Source organism: Gobius niger (assembly GCF_951799975.1).
Source record: "Gobius niger genome assembly, chromosome: 1".
Taxonomy (NCBI): Eukaryota; Metazoa; Chordata; class Actinopteri; order Gobiiformes; family Gobiidae; genus Gobius; species Gobius niger.
Window position 1 is genome coordinate 75049825 of NC_136852.1, and position 14826 is coordinate 75064650.

The 14826-nt window shown below is 36.6% G+C and overlaps 1 protein-coding gene across 1 annotated transcript in view; it reads right to left on the reverse strand.

The window, feature by feature from the left end:
• Positions 1-6888: 6888 nt before the first annotated feature.
• The window catches only part of emid1 (EMI domain containing 1), a gene marked incomplete at both ends in the record, with an annotated part of 36427 nt that continues 28489 nt past the window's right edge, over positions 6889-14826 (reverse strand). Inside the window, 2 exons of the mRNA XM_079578566.1 lie at positions 6889-6981; positions 7573-8006. Coding sequence (XP_079434692.1) covers positions 6889-6981; positions 7573-8006 — 527 coding nt within the window. The remainder of the gene's footprint in view (positions 6982-7572; positions 8007-14826) is intronic.

The following is a 14826-nucleotide window of genomic DNA, read 5'->3' on the forward strand; positions in this document are numbered from 1 at the left end:
GTCTAAACCAGGACTAAACTAGGTCTAAACTAGGTCTAAAACCAGGTCTAAACTAGGTCTAAACTAGGTCTAAACTAGGTCTAAACTAGGTCTAAACCAGGTCTAAACCGGGTCTAAACCAGGTCTAAACCAGGTCTAACCAGGTCTAAACCGGGTCTAAACCAGGTCTAAACCAGGTCTAAACTAGGTCTAAACTAGGTCTAAACTAGGTCTAAACTAGGTCTAAACTAGGTCTAAACCAGGTCTAAACCGGGTCTAAACCGGGTCTAAACTGGGACTAAACCAGGTCTAAACCAGGTCTAAACCAGGCCTAAACCAGGTCTAAACCAGGTCTATACCAGGTCTAAACCAGGTCTAAACCAGGTCTAAACCGGGTCTAAACCAGGTCTAAACCAAGTCTAAACCGGGTCTAAACCGGGTCTAAACCGGGTCTAAACCGGGTCTAAACCAGGTCTAAACCGGGTCTAAACCAGGTCTAAACCAGGTCTAAACCGGGTCTAAACTGGGACTAAACCAGGTCTAAACCAGGTCTAAACCAGGCCTAAACCAGGTCTAAACCAGGTCTAAACCAGGTCTAAACCAGGTCTAAACCGGGGTCTAAACCAGGCCTAAACCGGGACTAAACCAGGTCTAAACTGGGACTAAACCAGGTCTAAACCAGGTCTAAACCAGGCCTAAACCAGGTCTAAACCAGGTCTAAACCAGGTCTAAACCAGGTCTAAAACCAGGTCTAAACCAGGTCTAAACCGGGTCTAAACCAGGTCTAAACCAGGTCTAAACGGGTCTAAACCGGGTCTAAACCAGGTCTAAACCAGGTCTAAACCAGGTCTAAACCAGGTCTAAACCAGGACTAAACCAGGTCTAAACCAGGCCTAAACCAGGTCTAAACCGGGTCTAAACTGGGACTAAACCAGGTCTAAACTAGGTCTAAACCAGGTCTAAACCAGGTCTAAACCAGGACTAAACCAGTCTAAACCAGGTCTAAACCAGGTCTAAACCAGGTCTAAACCAGGACTAAACCAGGTCTAAACCAGGTCTAAACCAGGTCTAAACCAGGTCTAAACCAGGTCTAAACCAGGACTAAACTAGGTCTAAACCAGGACTAAACCAGGTCTAAACCAGGTCTAAACCAGGTCTAAACCAGGGACTAAACTAGGTCTAAACTAGGTCTAAACCGGGTCTAAACCAGACTAAAACTAGTCTAAACCAGGACTAAACCAGGTCTAAACCAGGACTAAACTAGGTCTAAACCAGGACTAAACCAGGTCTAAACCAGGTCTAAACCAGGACTAAACTAGGTCTAAACCAGGTCTAAACCAGGACTAAACCAGGTCTAAACCAGGTCTAAACTAGGTCTAAACCAGATCTAAACCAGGTCTAAACCAGGTCTAAACCAGGTCTAAACCAGATCTAAACCAGGTCTAAACCAGGTCTAAACCAGGTCTAAACCAGGACTAAACCAGGTCTAAACCAGGTCTAAACCGGGTCTAAACCAGGACTAAACCAGGTCTAAACCAGGTCTAAACCAGGCCTAAACCAGGTCTAAACCAGGTCTAAACCGGGTCTAAACCAGGTCTAAACCAGGTCTAAACCAGGTCTAAACCAGGACTAAACCAGGTCTAAACCAGGGCTAAACCAGGACTAAACCAGGTCTAAACCAGGTCTAAACCAGGCCTAAACCAGGTCTAAACCGGGTCTAAACCAGGTCTAAACCGGGTCTAACCAGGTCTAAACCGGGTCTAAACCAGGTCTAAACCAGGACTAAACCAGGTCTAAACCAGGGCTAAACCAGGACTAAACCAGGTCTAAACCAGGCCTAAACCAGGACTAAAACCAGGACTAAACCAGGTCTAAACCAGGTCTAAACCAGGCCTAAACAGGTCTAAACCGGGTCTAAACCAGGACTAAACCAGGTCTAAACCAGGTCTAAACCAGGCCTAAACCAGGTCTAAACCGGGTCTAAACCAGGTCTAAACCAGGTCTAAACCAGGACTAAACCAGGACTAAACCAGGTCTAAACCAGGACTAAACTAGGTCTAAACCAGGTCTAAACCAGGTCTAAACCAGGCCTAAACTAGGTCTAAACCAGGTCTAAACCAGGTCTAAACCAGGTCTAAACCAGGTCTAAACTAGGTCTAAACCAGGACTAAACTAGGTCTAAACTAGGTCTAAACCAGGTCTAAACTAGGTCTAAACAGGTCAAACTAGGTCTAAACTAGGTCTAAACTAGGTCTAAACCAGGTCTAAACCGGGTCTAAACCAGGTCTAAACCAGGACTAAACCAGGTCTAAACCGGGTCTAAAGCACCAGCTGAACCAACACAAACACAAACAGGAACGCGACGTAAAAACAAAGAACATTTTATACATCGGTCCAGATTATTTCCACATTTATAATAATAAAAGTATGATATGATTACACAGCAGATACAACATAACTTTAAATATTACACCTTATCGGTAAAACACACAGTCATCAATATATTCAAGTTCATTACAGCACAAAGAAAGAGTCCGATTTTGCATAGAGTTCTTAAAGTCTTGCATGATTTCTATATTTTTGGTTCTACACTGCTTTACAAAACATTTTATTAAATAACAAAGATGTATAAAAAAAGAAATATATATATAAAAAAAAAGACACCAGAACACGACACATCACTGACTTCATATTCGAGTGCACCAGGAAGTAAAATAAAACGACCAAACCGAGACCCACGTTTTATTGCCCTGATGTGTTTTTAACCTCTTAACTCCCGCCTGAACCAAGAGGATCTTTTTTCCCCACGGCATCAGATTTTTTTTCCCATCATTACTTTGTTGGATATTCGACTCATTTTTGTAACTAATTTTTTGTAGTTTTTTGGTCAATTTTTGGTCAATTTTTGGTCATTTTTTGTCAATTTTCTATCACATTTTTGTCATATTTTTGTCTAATTTTTGTATTTTTTTGGTCTAATTTTGTCCATTTTTCGTCACTTTTTTGTCACTTTTTTCATCAACTTTTTGTCAATTTTCTATCACATTATTGTCATTTTTTCGTCAATTTTTTGTAATTTTTTTTGTCACTTTGTCATTTTGTTGTGACATTTTTGCCATTTTTTGTCATTTTTTGTCATTTTTTGGTCAAATTTTTGTCGATTTTTTGTAATTTTTTGTCACATTTTTGTCGCATTTTTTGTCAATTTTTGTCTATTTTTTGGTCTATTTTTTTGTCTTTTTTGTGACATTTTTGCCACGTTTTCATCAATTTTCCGTCACTTTTTTGTCACATTTCCATCATTGTTTTTCGTCTCAGTTTTGTCACACCGTTTTTCCAGAAGCTTTTGGATTGGGGTAAAAGCCAAACTGTCAAATTTTTGTCATTTTTTTGTCATTTTGTTGTGACATTTTTGCCATTTTTTCATCAATTTTTCGTCACTTTTTTGTCACTTTTTCATCAACTTTTTGTCAATTTTCCATCACATTTTTGTCATTTTTTTGTCCAATTTTAGTATTTTTTTGGTCTAATTTTTGTCAAATTTTTGTCACTTTTTTGTCATTTTTGTCACTTTTTCATCAATTTTTCATGACTTTTTTCATCAACTTTTTGTCAATTTTGTATCACATTATTGTCATTTTCAATTTTTTGTAATTTTTTTTGTCACTATTGTCATTTTTGTGACTTTTTGCCACTTTTTCATCAATTTTTTCTCACTTTTTTGTCACATTTCCATCATTGTTTTCGTCTCAGTTCTGTCGCCATTTTCCCACCTTTTTTCCAGAAGCTTTTGGATTGGGGTAAAGCTGGAGAAAACCTCGGTTCAGGCGGGAGTTCAGGGGTAAATCTGTGTCCGTAAACATCAAAACCACATTTATCCTCTACGTGAATAAAACCCACGGTGCTGTTTCGTCTCCTCAGCATGTTTAACCCCCCTGTCACCAGCAGAGGGCGCAGACGCACAAACCTTCCCCACCCACAGCATAAAACACAGATAAAAACAAAAGACAAAAGTAAAAACGTCCACAAGCACAAAAAACATCCACAGTTAAGTGTTAGACGACGTCGCTCTGGAACAATCACCCAGACGTTCTTCGCAGCAGGAGCACCACAGAACAAACAAGATCCATTTATATATTAAAAAAAACAGCAACTAAGAGACCACCCCCCAAAACCCCACCCTCGTCACCCCCCAGTGATGGAAGAGCTGCATGCAGAGTGGGTATGGCGCCCTCCGCAGGATGCAGAGATGTCACTGTTTGGATTATTCCCTGAGCTGCTGAAGCCTGGGCGTCTCCTGGTGTTCTGCACAGAGAAAGTCCGTCTGGTCCTCAGGTTCAGGGGGCGACGGTGGATTGACTTCATCCAGCATCTGAGTTTATTTAACTAAACTTTTCTTAACGGAGGCCAGTTGTTTTCATTGTAAAAAGAGCGAGGGCCGAGGCCAAAGTAAAGCTCTACGCTGGAACAATGACCTTCTTAAATGAGATAAGTGACTTAAAATTGCTTGAATAAAAGGTTCTTTATGTTGAATTTGAGTCTGTTTGGATGAATCTAAGATAAAGATAAAGAACAAGCATGAAACCCACTTTGAAATCAGACAAATGAACTTTTACTGTTAACCTCTGAACTCCCGCCTGAACCGAGAGGATCTTTTTCCTCACGTCATCAGATTTTTTTTCCATAATTTTTTTGTTGGAAAAGTTACTATATACTATATAGTAACTTTATTTTGTAACTTTTTTGTCATTTTTTTGTCACATTTGTGTCTTTTTTGTGTAAATTTTTTTATCACATTTTTGTCGCATTTTTTGGTCAAATTTTTTTAGAATTTTTGTGATTTTTTTGTGATTTTTTGTCACATTTGTGTCTTTTTTTGTCAATTTTTTGTCTAATTTTTGTCTAATTTTTGTGATTTTTTCGTCAATTCTTTATCACATTTTTGTCACATTTTTTTTCATTATTTGTCATTTTTTGGTCAAATTTTTGTAATTTTTTTGTGATTTTTTGTCTAATTTTCGTCTAATTTTTGTCATTTTTGGTCGAATTTTTGTAATTTTTTTGTATTTTTTTGTAATTTTTGTGTCACTTTTTAGTCATTTTTTGTCATTTTTTTTCACATTTTTGTCATTTTTTCGTCATTTTTTCGTCAATTTTTTGTCATTTTTTGGTCAAATTTTTGTCTTTTTTGTGACATTTTTGCCACGTTTTCAACAATTTTCCGTCACTTTTTTATCACATTTCCATCATTGTTTTTCGTCTCAGTTTTGTCACACCTTTTTTTCCAGAAGCTTTTGGATTGGGGTAAAGTCAAACTGGAGAAACTGTGCTCGGTTCAGGCGGGAGTTAAGGGGTTAAATGGGCTAGATGCAAGTTAGCCATTTTATACTCACTACTGCCACCTCAGGTCTTACGTGTAACTGCAGCTTCAATTCGGACCTGAAGTAACACCTTTCTGAGTGCAGGATTTTAGAGGCAGTTGTGGTGAACAGGTCTGGGCTCATTCTACACATTAGGACATTGTTGGAACATTTAGGGGGAGGAAATTAGATAATGTTACCATTTTTAAACTCCATATAGTCCCTTTAAAAAGATTTGTTTTTCACTTGAAATTATACAATCTGTTAAAGAGGGGGTGTTCTGCTTTTGTCAGTCCCATAGCACCAGTCTATATCACACTACAATGATGACAAACCTTCTGTTGGTCTGTAAATGCAGGAAATTAGAATAACTGCCTTGTATAAAATGTCTCTCTCAAAATGGCTGTAGTGAATGTCTTGAAATAGGCCTCTGTCTCTTTAACCTCTTAACTCCCACCTGAACCGAGCACATTTTCTCCAGTTTGGCTTTACCCCAATCCAAAAGCTTCTGGAAAAAAAGCTGTGAAAATGGCAACAAAACTGAGACGAAAACAATGATGGAAATGTGACAAAAAAAATTACAAAAATATGACAAAAAATGACCAAAATTTAAAAAAAAATTGACAAAAAATTGATGAAAAAGTGGCAGAAATGTCACAAAAATGTCACCAGAAATTGACCAAAAATTGACCCAAATGGAACAAATATTTGATTAAAAATTGACAAAAAAATGAAAAAAAAAAAAAAAATGACCAAAACATTACAAAAATGTGATAAAAATGTGATAAAAATGTGACAAAAAATGTGACAAAAAATTAATGAAAAAGTGGCAAAAATGTCACAAAAATGTCACAAGAAATTGACAAGGAATTGACCAAAAAATGACAAAAATGTGACAAAAAAAATGGCAAAAAAGTGACAAAAAATGGACGAAAAAATTGACAAAAAAATGACAAAAATGTGACAAAAAAAATGACAAAATTTTTTACAAAATATGGATAAAAATTTGACAAAAAATGACCAAAAAATGACAAAAATGTGACAAATGTTTTTACAAAATGTGATTGAAAAAAATTTCAACAAAGTTACAAAAATGAGTTGAATCCCCAACAAAAAAATGATGGAAAAAAAAAAATCTGATGACGTGAGGAAAAAGATCCTCTCGGTTCAGGCGGGAGTTCACAGGTTGCCTTGGATCCGACTAATACCCCCCCCTTTAAAAAATGTTAAAGTACTTTCTGATTTGTGTCATTACGTTTCTCACTTTGAGGGTTCAGTGCTGGAGGGCCGGATTTGGACGTTGCCTACCCCTGCTTTAAGGGCTTTTTTAACACACAGCCTGTAACCAAAGACCCAAAATGGCCGCCCTCTCCGATCACCAGGCAGCACCAGACTGACTTTCCCTGCAGAAAACGATCACAGGGCCGTGTGTCTGACCAGGCGACAGGCGAGGTTCCCCCAAAAGTCCCTGAAAGCCTCACTCCCCCAGGCTGGTTCTCAGTTCAAAGGCTGCTCTAGTCCCCCCCCCCCCCCGCCCCCCCCCCCCGGGTCAGGCGCTGCGGTCGGGCCCCTGAACGCTTGTCTCTGTAGAAGTTAGGGAGCGCTGTCCCGAACGCCCCGTCACCAGACCCCAGATCAGGCTCTGCGGAGAGAGAGGGAGGGGGGGGGGGGGGTGAGGGCGAGGTGGGGGTCGTGTTCAGAGTCACGGATACAAACATGAAAGAAGTGCACTTTAAAACCATGAATAAAACCATGAACAATGTCCCCATGTTGGATTACAATTGTGTCAAATTTGGAGTATTTACGAAAGACAAAAAGACAGAATGTATGTATAATAATTTGATATTTCTGAGTACATTTTATTGACATAGATGTAGATTTCTGAATGTAAATCCCAATTTCGTTCCTTTTGTCCTTATATAAGACTCTTCAAATTCTAGAATGTAAAAGTGCCTTAAAACTATGAAAAATGATCTGTATATATGAGCTGATGCCCTGATGATTTTGTTTATTTTATTTTTCATGCACAGCCGTCATTTGTATTGCCTTTTTTTGATTACGATACATTGTCAATTGACTTTGCAATAAAAAAAAAGATATCCGGATACAGAGCGAGCGTTATGTTTCTGTTCCAGTGAATGGTAAAGGATAGGTAAAGTACGGCGAGTGTGGCACGACGATGAAAACCTCTGGATCGGACTCACTTTCAGAAATGAGACAGTGTCCGTGTTACCTGGTGGATGGACAGTGTGGGTGTTTCTGTGTTTCCTGGTGGATGTGGACAGTGTGGGTGTGTCCGTGTTTCCTGCTGCATGTGGACAGAGTGGGTGTGTCCGTGTTTCCTGCTGCATGTGGACAGTGTGGGTGTGTCTGTGTTTCCTGCTGCATGTGGACAGTGTGGGTGTGTCTGTGTTTCCTGCTGCATGTGGACAGTGTGGGTGTGTCCGTGTTTCCTGCTGCATGTGGACAGTGTGGGTGTGTCTGTGTTTCCTGCTGCATGTGGACAGTGTGGGTGTGTCCGTGTTTCCTGCTGCATGTGGACAGTGTGGGTGTGTCCGTGTTTCCTGCTGCATGTGGACAGTGTGGGTGTGTCTGTGTTTCCTGGTGGATGTGGACAGTGTGGGTGTTTCCTGCTGCATGTGGACAGTGTGGGTGTGTCTGTGTTACCTGGCAGGGGTGGACCGGCCATATGTCCTGTATTCTGGAAGAGCACAGAAGGGCCACCGGCTCTAGGGCCACCGGTCCCGCCTCTCACTTTACCTCACCCTCATCCCCGGGCGAAACCGAGCTTTACCCAAATCTAAAAGCTTAAAAGAAAAGCATCCAAAAACTGTGCTGGAAAAAAAAAAAAAAGTGGCAAAAATGGTCGAAAAAATGACAAAAATTCGAGAAAAAAATGACAAAAAATGACAAAAAAAAAAGACAAAAAATGACAAAAAAATGACAAAAAATGTGACAAAAAAATGACAAAAAATGTGACAAAAAAATGACAAAAAATGACAAAAAAATGACAAAAAAAATGACAAAAAAAAGACAAAAAAGACAAAAAAAATGACAAAAAAAGACAAAAAAATGACAAAAAATGACAAAAAAAATGACAAAAAAAGACAAAAAAGACAAAAAAATGACAAAAAAATGACAAAAAATGACAAAAAAAAAAGACAAAAAAAAGACAAAAATGTGACAAAAAAAGACAAAAAAATGACAAAAAATGACCAAAAAAATGACAAAAAAAAGACAAAAAAGACAAAAAAAATGACAAAAAAATGACAAAAAAATGACAAAAAAAGACAAAAAAAAGACAAAAATTTGAGAAAAAAAAGACAAAAAAAGACAAAAAAATGACTAAAAAATGACAAAAATGTGACAAAAAAATGACAAAAAAATGACAAAAAAATGACAAAAAATGACAAAAAAATGTCAAAAAAAGACAAAAAAAACGACAAAAAAATGACACAAAAAAGACAAAAAAATAAAATAAAAAAAAAGACAAAAAAATGACTAAAAAATGACAAAAATGTGACAAAAAAAGACAAAAAAATGACAAAAAATGACCAAAAAAATGACAAAAAAAAGACAAAAAAGACAAAAAAAATGACAAAAAAATGACAAAAAAATGACAAAAAAAGACAAAAAAAAGACAAAAATTTGAGAAAAAAAAGACAAAAAAAGACAAAAAAATGACTAAAAAATGACAAAAATGTGACAAAAAAATGACAAAAATGTGACAAAAATGTGACAAAAAAATGACAAAAAAATTAGAATTTTTTTTGAAAAAAATTAGAAAAAATGACAAAAAATGGCAAAAATGTGATAAAAAATGACAAAAAAAGTTTTTTAAAAAATGAGTTGAATACCCAACAAAAACTGTGCTGGAAAAGCAACAAAATGTGAGGAAAACGTGACGACAAAGCAGTGAAAAAAGCGATGAAAAAACAACAATAACATGAAAAAAAACAGAAAAACAAGAGACGAAAACACGACAAAAAGCCACAAAAAAGCCACAAAAACATGACAAAAATGCAGCGACAACGTGACAAAAAGCTACCGTCACTTTTCTAGATTGTATCTTTCAAATGAGGCGTCACAGTGTCGCTCTCCAGTCAAGAAGCTTTTAGATTTGGGTGAAGCTGAACTGGAGAAAATGCTCTGGGTTTAGGCGGGGGGTCAGAGGTTAATATATGTATTTGTGGAAGTGTCGCATTTACGCTGATTTGGGCCGGGCTGACCAGAGTCCAGGGCTGGTTTTCAGTCCCGCCCCTGTTACCTGGTGCGTGTGGACAGTGTGGGTGTTTCCTGGTGGATGTGGACAGTGTGGGTGTTTCCTGGTGCGTGTGGACAGTGTGGGCGTGTCCGTGGACAGTGTGGGTGTGTCTGTGTTACCTGGCAGGGGCGGACCGGCCATATGTCCTGTATTCTGGAAGAGCACAGAGGGGCCACTGGCTCTAGGGCCACCGGTCCCGCCTCTCACTTTACCTTATACCCTTACCCCCGGGCGTGACCGAGCTTTACCCAAATCTAAAAGCTTAAAAGAAAAGCATCCAAAAACTGTGCTGGAAAAAAAAAAAAAAGTGGCAAAAATGTCACAAAAATGTCACAAGAAATTGACAAAAAATGACCAAAAAAATGACAAAAATTTGAGAAAAAATGACAAAAAGTGTGACAAAAATGTGACCAAAAAATGACAAAAAAAGACAAAAAAAGACAAAAAATGACAAAAAAATGACAAAAAATGACAAAAAAATGACAAAAAAAATGACAAAAAAAAGACAAAAAAATGATTAAAAAAAATGACAAAAAATGACAAAAAAATGTGATAAAAATGTGACAAAAAATGACAAAAAAATGACAAAAAAATGACAAAAAAATGACAAAAAAATGACAAAAAAAGACAAATAAAGGACAAAAAAAGGACAAAAAAAGACAAATAAAGGACAAAAAAAGGACAAAAAAAGACAAATAAAGGACAAAAAAATGACAAAAAAATGACAAAAAAAGACAAATAAAGGACAAAAAAAGGACAAAAAAAGGACAAAAATGTGATAAAAAATGACAAAAAAATGTGATAAAAATGTGACAAAAAATGACAATTTTTTTTTATAAAAATGTGATAAAAATGTGATAAAAAATGACAAAAAAATGGAAAAAATTTGAGAAAAAAATGACAAAAAAATGATAAAAAACAATGATAAAAAAATGACAAAAATGTGACAAAAAATGACAAAAAAGTTAAAAAAAATGAGTTGAATACCCAACAAAAACTGTGCTGGAAAAGCAACAAAATGTGAGGAAAACGTGACGACAAAGCAGTGAAAAAAGCCATGAAAAAACAACAACATGAAAAAAAACAGAAAAAACAAGAGACGAAAACACGACAAAAAGCCACAAAAACATGACAAAAATGCAGCGACAACGTGACGAAAAGTTCCCGTCACTTTTCCAGACTTTATCTTTCAAATGAGGCGTTACAGTGTCGCTCTCCAGTCAAGAAGCCTTTAGATTTGGGCAAAGCCGAACTGGAGAAAATGCTCTGGGTGAAGGCGGGGGGTCAGAGGTTCACATGTGTATTTGTGGAAGTGTCACATTTACGCTGATTTGGGCCGGACTGACCAGAGTCCAGGGCTGGTTTTCAGTCCCAGTCCGGCCCTGTTACCTGCTGCATGTGGACAGTGTGGGGTGTGTCCGTGGACAGTGTGGGTGTGTCCATGTTACCTGGTGCGTGTGGACAGTGTGGGTGTGTCCGTGGACAGTGTGGGTGTGTCTGTGTTACCTGGCAGGGGCGGACCGGCCATATGTCCTGTATTCTGGAAGAGCACAGAGGGGCCACTGGCTCTAGGGCCACCGGTCCCGCCTCTCACTTTACCTTATACCCTTACCCCCGGGCGTGACCGAGCTTTACCCAAATCTAAAAGCTTAAAAGAAAAGCATCCAAAAACTGTGCTGGAAAAAAAAAAAAAAGTGGCAAAAATGTCACAAAAATGTCACAAGAAATTGACAAAAAATGACCAAAAAAATGACAAAAATTTGAGAAAAAATGACAAAAAGTGTGACAAAAATGTGACCAAAAAATGACAAAAAAAGACAAAAAAAGACAAAAAATGACAAAAAAATGACAAAAAATGACAAAAAAATGACAAAAAAAAATGACAAAAAAAAGACAAAAAAATGATTAAAAAAAATGACAAAAAATGACAAAAAAATGTGATAAAAATGTGACAAAAAATGACAAAAAAATGACAAAAAAATGACAAAAAAATGACAAAAAAATGACAAAAAAAGACAAATAAAGGACAAAAAAAGGACAAAAAAAGACAAATAAAGGACAAAAAAAGGACAAAAAAAGACAAATAAAGGACAAAAAAATGACAAAAAAATGACAAAAAAAGACAAATAAAGGACAAAAAAAGGACAAAAAAAGGACAAAAATGTGATAAAAAATGACAAAAAAATGTGATAAAAATGTGACAAAAAATGACAATTTTTTTTTATAAAAATGTGATAAAAATGTGATAAAAAATGACAAAAAAATGGAAAAAATTTGAGAAAAAAATGACAAAAAAATGATAAAAAACAATGATAAAAAAATGACAAAAATGTGACAAAAAATGACAAAAAAGTTAAAAAAAATGAGTTGAATACCCAACAAAAACTGTGCTGGAAAAGCAACAAAATGTGAGGAAAACGTGACGACAAAGCAGTGAAAAAAGCCATGAAAAAACAACAACATGAAAAAAAACAGAAAAAACAAGAGACGAAAACACGACAAAAAGCCACAAAAACATGACAAAAATGCAGCGACAACGTGACGAAAAGTTCCCGTCACTTTTCCAGACTTTATCTTTCAAATGAGGCGTTACAGTGTCGCTCTCCAGTCAAGAAGCCTTTAGATTTGGGCAAAGCCGAACTGGAGAAAATGCTCTGGGTGAAGGCGGGGGGTCAGAGGTTCACATGTGTATTTGTGGAAGTGTCGCATTTACGCTGATTTGGGCCGGACTGACCAGAGTCCAGGGCTGGTTTTCAGTCCCAGTCCGGCCCTGTTACCTGCTGCATGTGGACAGTGTGGGGTGTGTCCGTGGACAGTGTGGGTGTGTCCATGTTACCTGGTGCGTGTGGACAGTGTGGGTGTGTCCGTGGACAGTGTGGGTGTGTCTGTGTTACCTGGCAGGGGCGGACCGGCCATATGTCCTGTATTCTGGAAGAGCACAGAGGGGCCACTGGCTCTAGGGCCACCGGTCCCGCCTCTCACTTTACCTTATACCCTTACCCCCGGGCGTGACCGAGCTTTACCCAAATCTAAAAGCTTAAAAGAAAAGCATCCAAAAACTGTGCTGGAAAAAAAAAAAAAAGTGGCAAAAATGTCACAAAAATGTCACAAGAAATTGACAAAAAATGACCAAAAAAATGACAAAAATTTGAGAAAAAATGACAAAAAGTGTGACAAAAATGTGACCAAAAAATGACAAAAAAAGACAAAAAAAGACAAAAAATGACAAAAAAATGACAAAAAATGACAAAAAAATGACAAAAAAAATGACAAAAAAAAGACAAAAAAATGATTAAAAAAAATGACAAAAAATGACAAAAAAATGTGATAAAAATGTGACAAAAAATGACAAAAAAATGACAAAAAAATGACAAAAAAATGACAAAAAAATGACAAAAAAAGACAAATAAAGGACAAAAAAAGGACAAAAAAAGACAAATAAAGGACAAAAAAAGGACAAAAAAAGACAAATAAAGGACAAAAAAATGACAAAAAAATGACAAAAAAAGACAAATAAAGGACAAAAAAAGGACAAAAAAAGGACAAAAATGTGATAAAAAATGACAAAAAAATGTGATAAAAATGTGACAAAAAATGACAATTTTTTTTTATAAAAATGTGATAAAAATGTGATAAAAAATGACAAAAAAATGGAAAAAATTTGAGAAAAAAATGACAAAAAAATGATAAAAAACAATGATAAAAAAATGACAAAAATGTGACAAAAAATGACAAAAAAGTTAAAAAAAATGAGTTGAATACCCAACAAAAACTGTGCTGGAAAAGCAACAAAATGTGAGGAAAACGTGACGACAAAGCAGTGAAAAAAGCGATGAAAAAACAACAATAACATGAAAAAAAACAGAAAAAACAAGAGACGAAAACACGACAAAAAGCCACAAAAACATGACAAAAATGCAGCGACAACGTGACGAAAAGTTCCCGTCACTTTTCCAGACTTTATCTTTCAAATGAGGCGTTACAGTGTCGCTCTCCAGTCAAGAAGCCTTTAGATTTGGGCAAAGCCGAACTGGAGAAAATGCTCTGGGTGAAGGCGGGGGGTCAGAGGTTCACATGTGTATTTGTGGAAGTGTCACATTTACGCTGATTTGGGCCGGACTGACCAGAGTCCAGGGCTGGTTTTCAGTCCCAGTCCGGCCCTGTTACCTGCTGCATGTGGACAGTGTGGGGTGTGTCCGTGGACAGTGTGGGTGTGTCCATGTTACCTGGTGCGTGTGGACAGTGTGGGTGTGTCCGTGGACAGTGTGGGTGTGTCTGTGTTACCTGGCAGGGGCGGACCGGCCATATGTCCTGTATTCTGGAAGAGCACAGAGGGGCCACTGGCTCTAGGGCCACCGGTCCCGCCTCTCACTTTACCTTATACCCTTACCCCCGGGCGTGACCGAGCTTTACCCAAATCTAAAAGCTTAAAAGAAAAGCATCCAAAAACTGTGCTGGAAAAAAAAAAAAAAGTGGCAAAAATGTCACAAAAATGTCACAAGAAATTGACAAAAAATGACCAAAAAAATGACAAAAATTTGAGAAAAAATGACAAAAAGTGTGACAAAAATGTGACCAAAAAATGACAAAAAAAGACAAAAAAAGACAAAAAATGACAAAAAAATGACAAAAAATGACAAAAAAATGACAAAAAAAATGACAAAAAAAAGACAAAAAAATGATTAAAAAAAATGACAAAAAATGACAAAAAAATGTGATAAAAATGTGACAAAAAATGACAAAAAAATGACAAAAAAATGACAAAAAAATGACAAAAAAATGACAAAAAAAGACAAATAAAGGACAAAAAAAGGACAAAAAAAGACAAATAAAGGACAAAAAAAGGACAAAAAAAGACAAATAAAGGACAAAAAAATGACAAAAAAATGACAAAAAAAGACAAATAAAGGACAAAAAAAGGACAAAAAAAGGACAAAAATGTGATAAAAAATGACAAAAAAATGTGATAAAAATGTGACAAAAAATGACAATTTTTTTTATAAAAATGTGATAAAAATGTGATAAAAAATGACAAAAAAATGGAAAAAATTTGAGAAAAAAATGACAAAAAAATGATAAAAAACAATGATAAAAAAATGACAAAAATGTGACAAAAAATGACAAAAAAGTTAAAAAAAATGAGTTGAATACCCAACAAAAACTGTGCTGGAAAAGCAACAAAATGTGAGGAAAACGTGACGACAAAGCAGTGAAAAAAGCCAT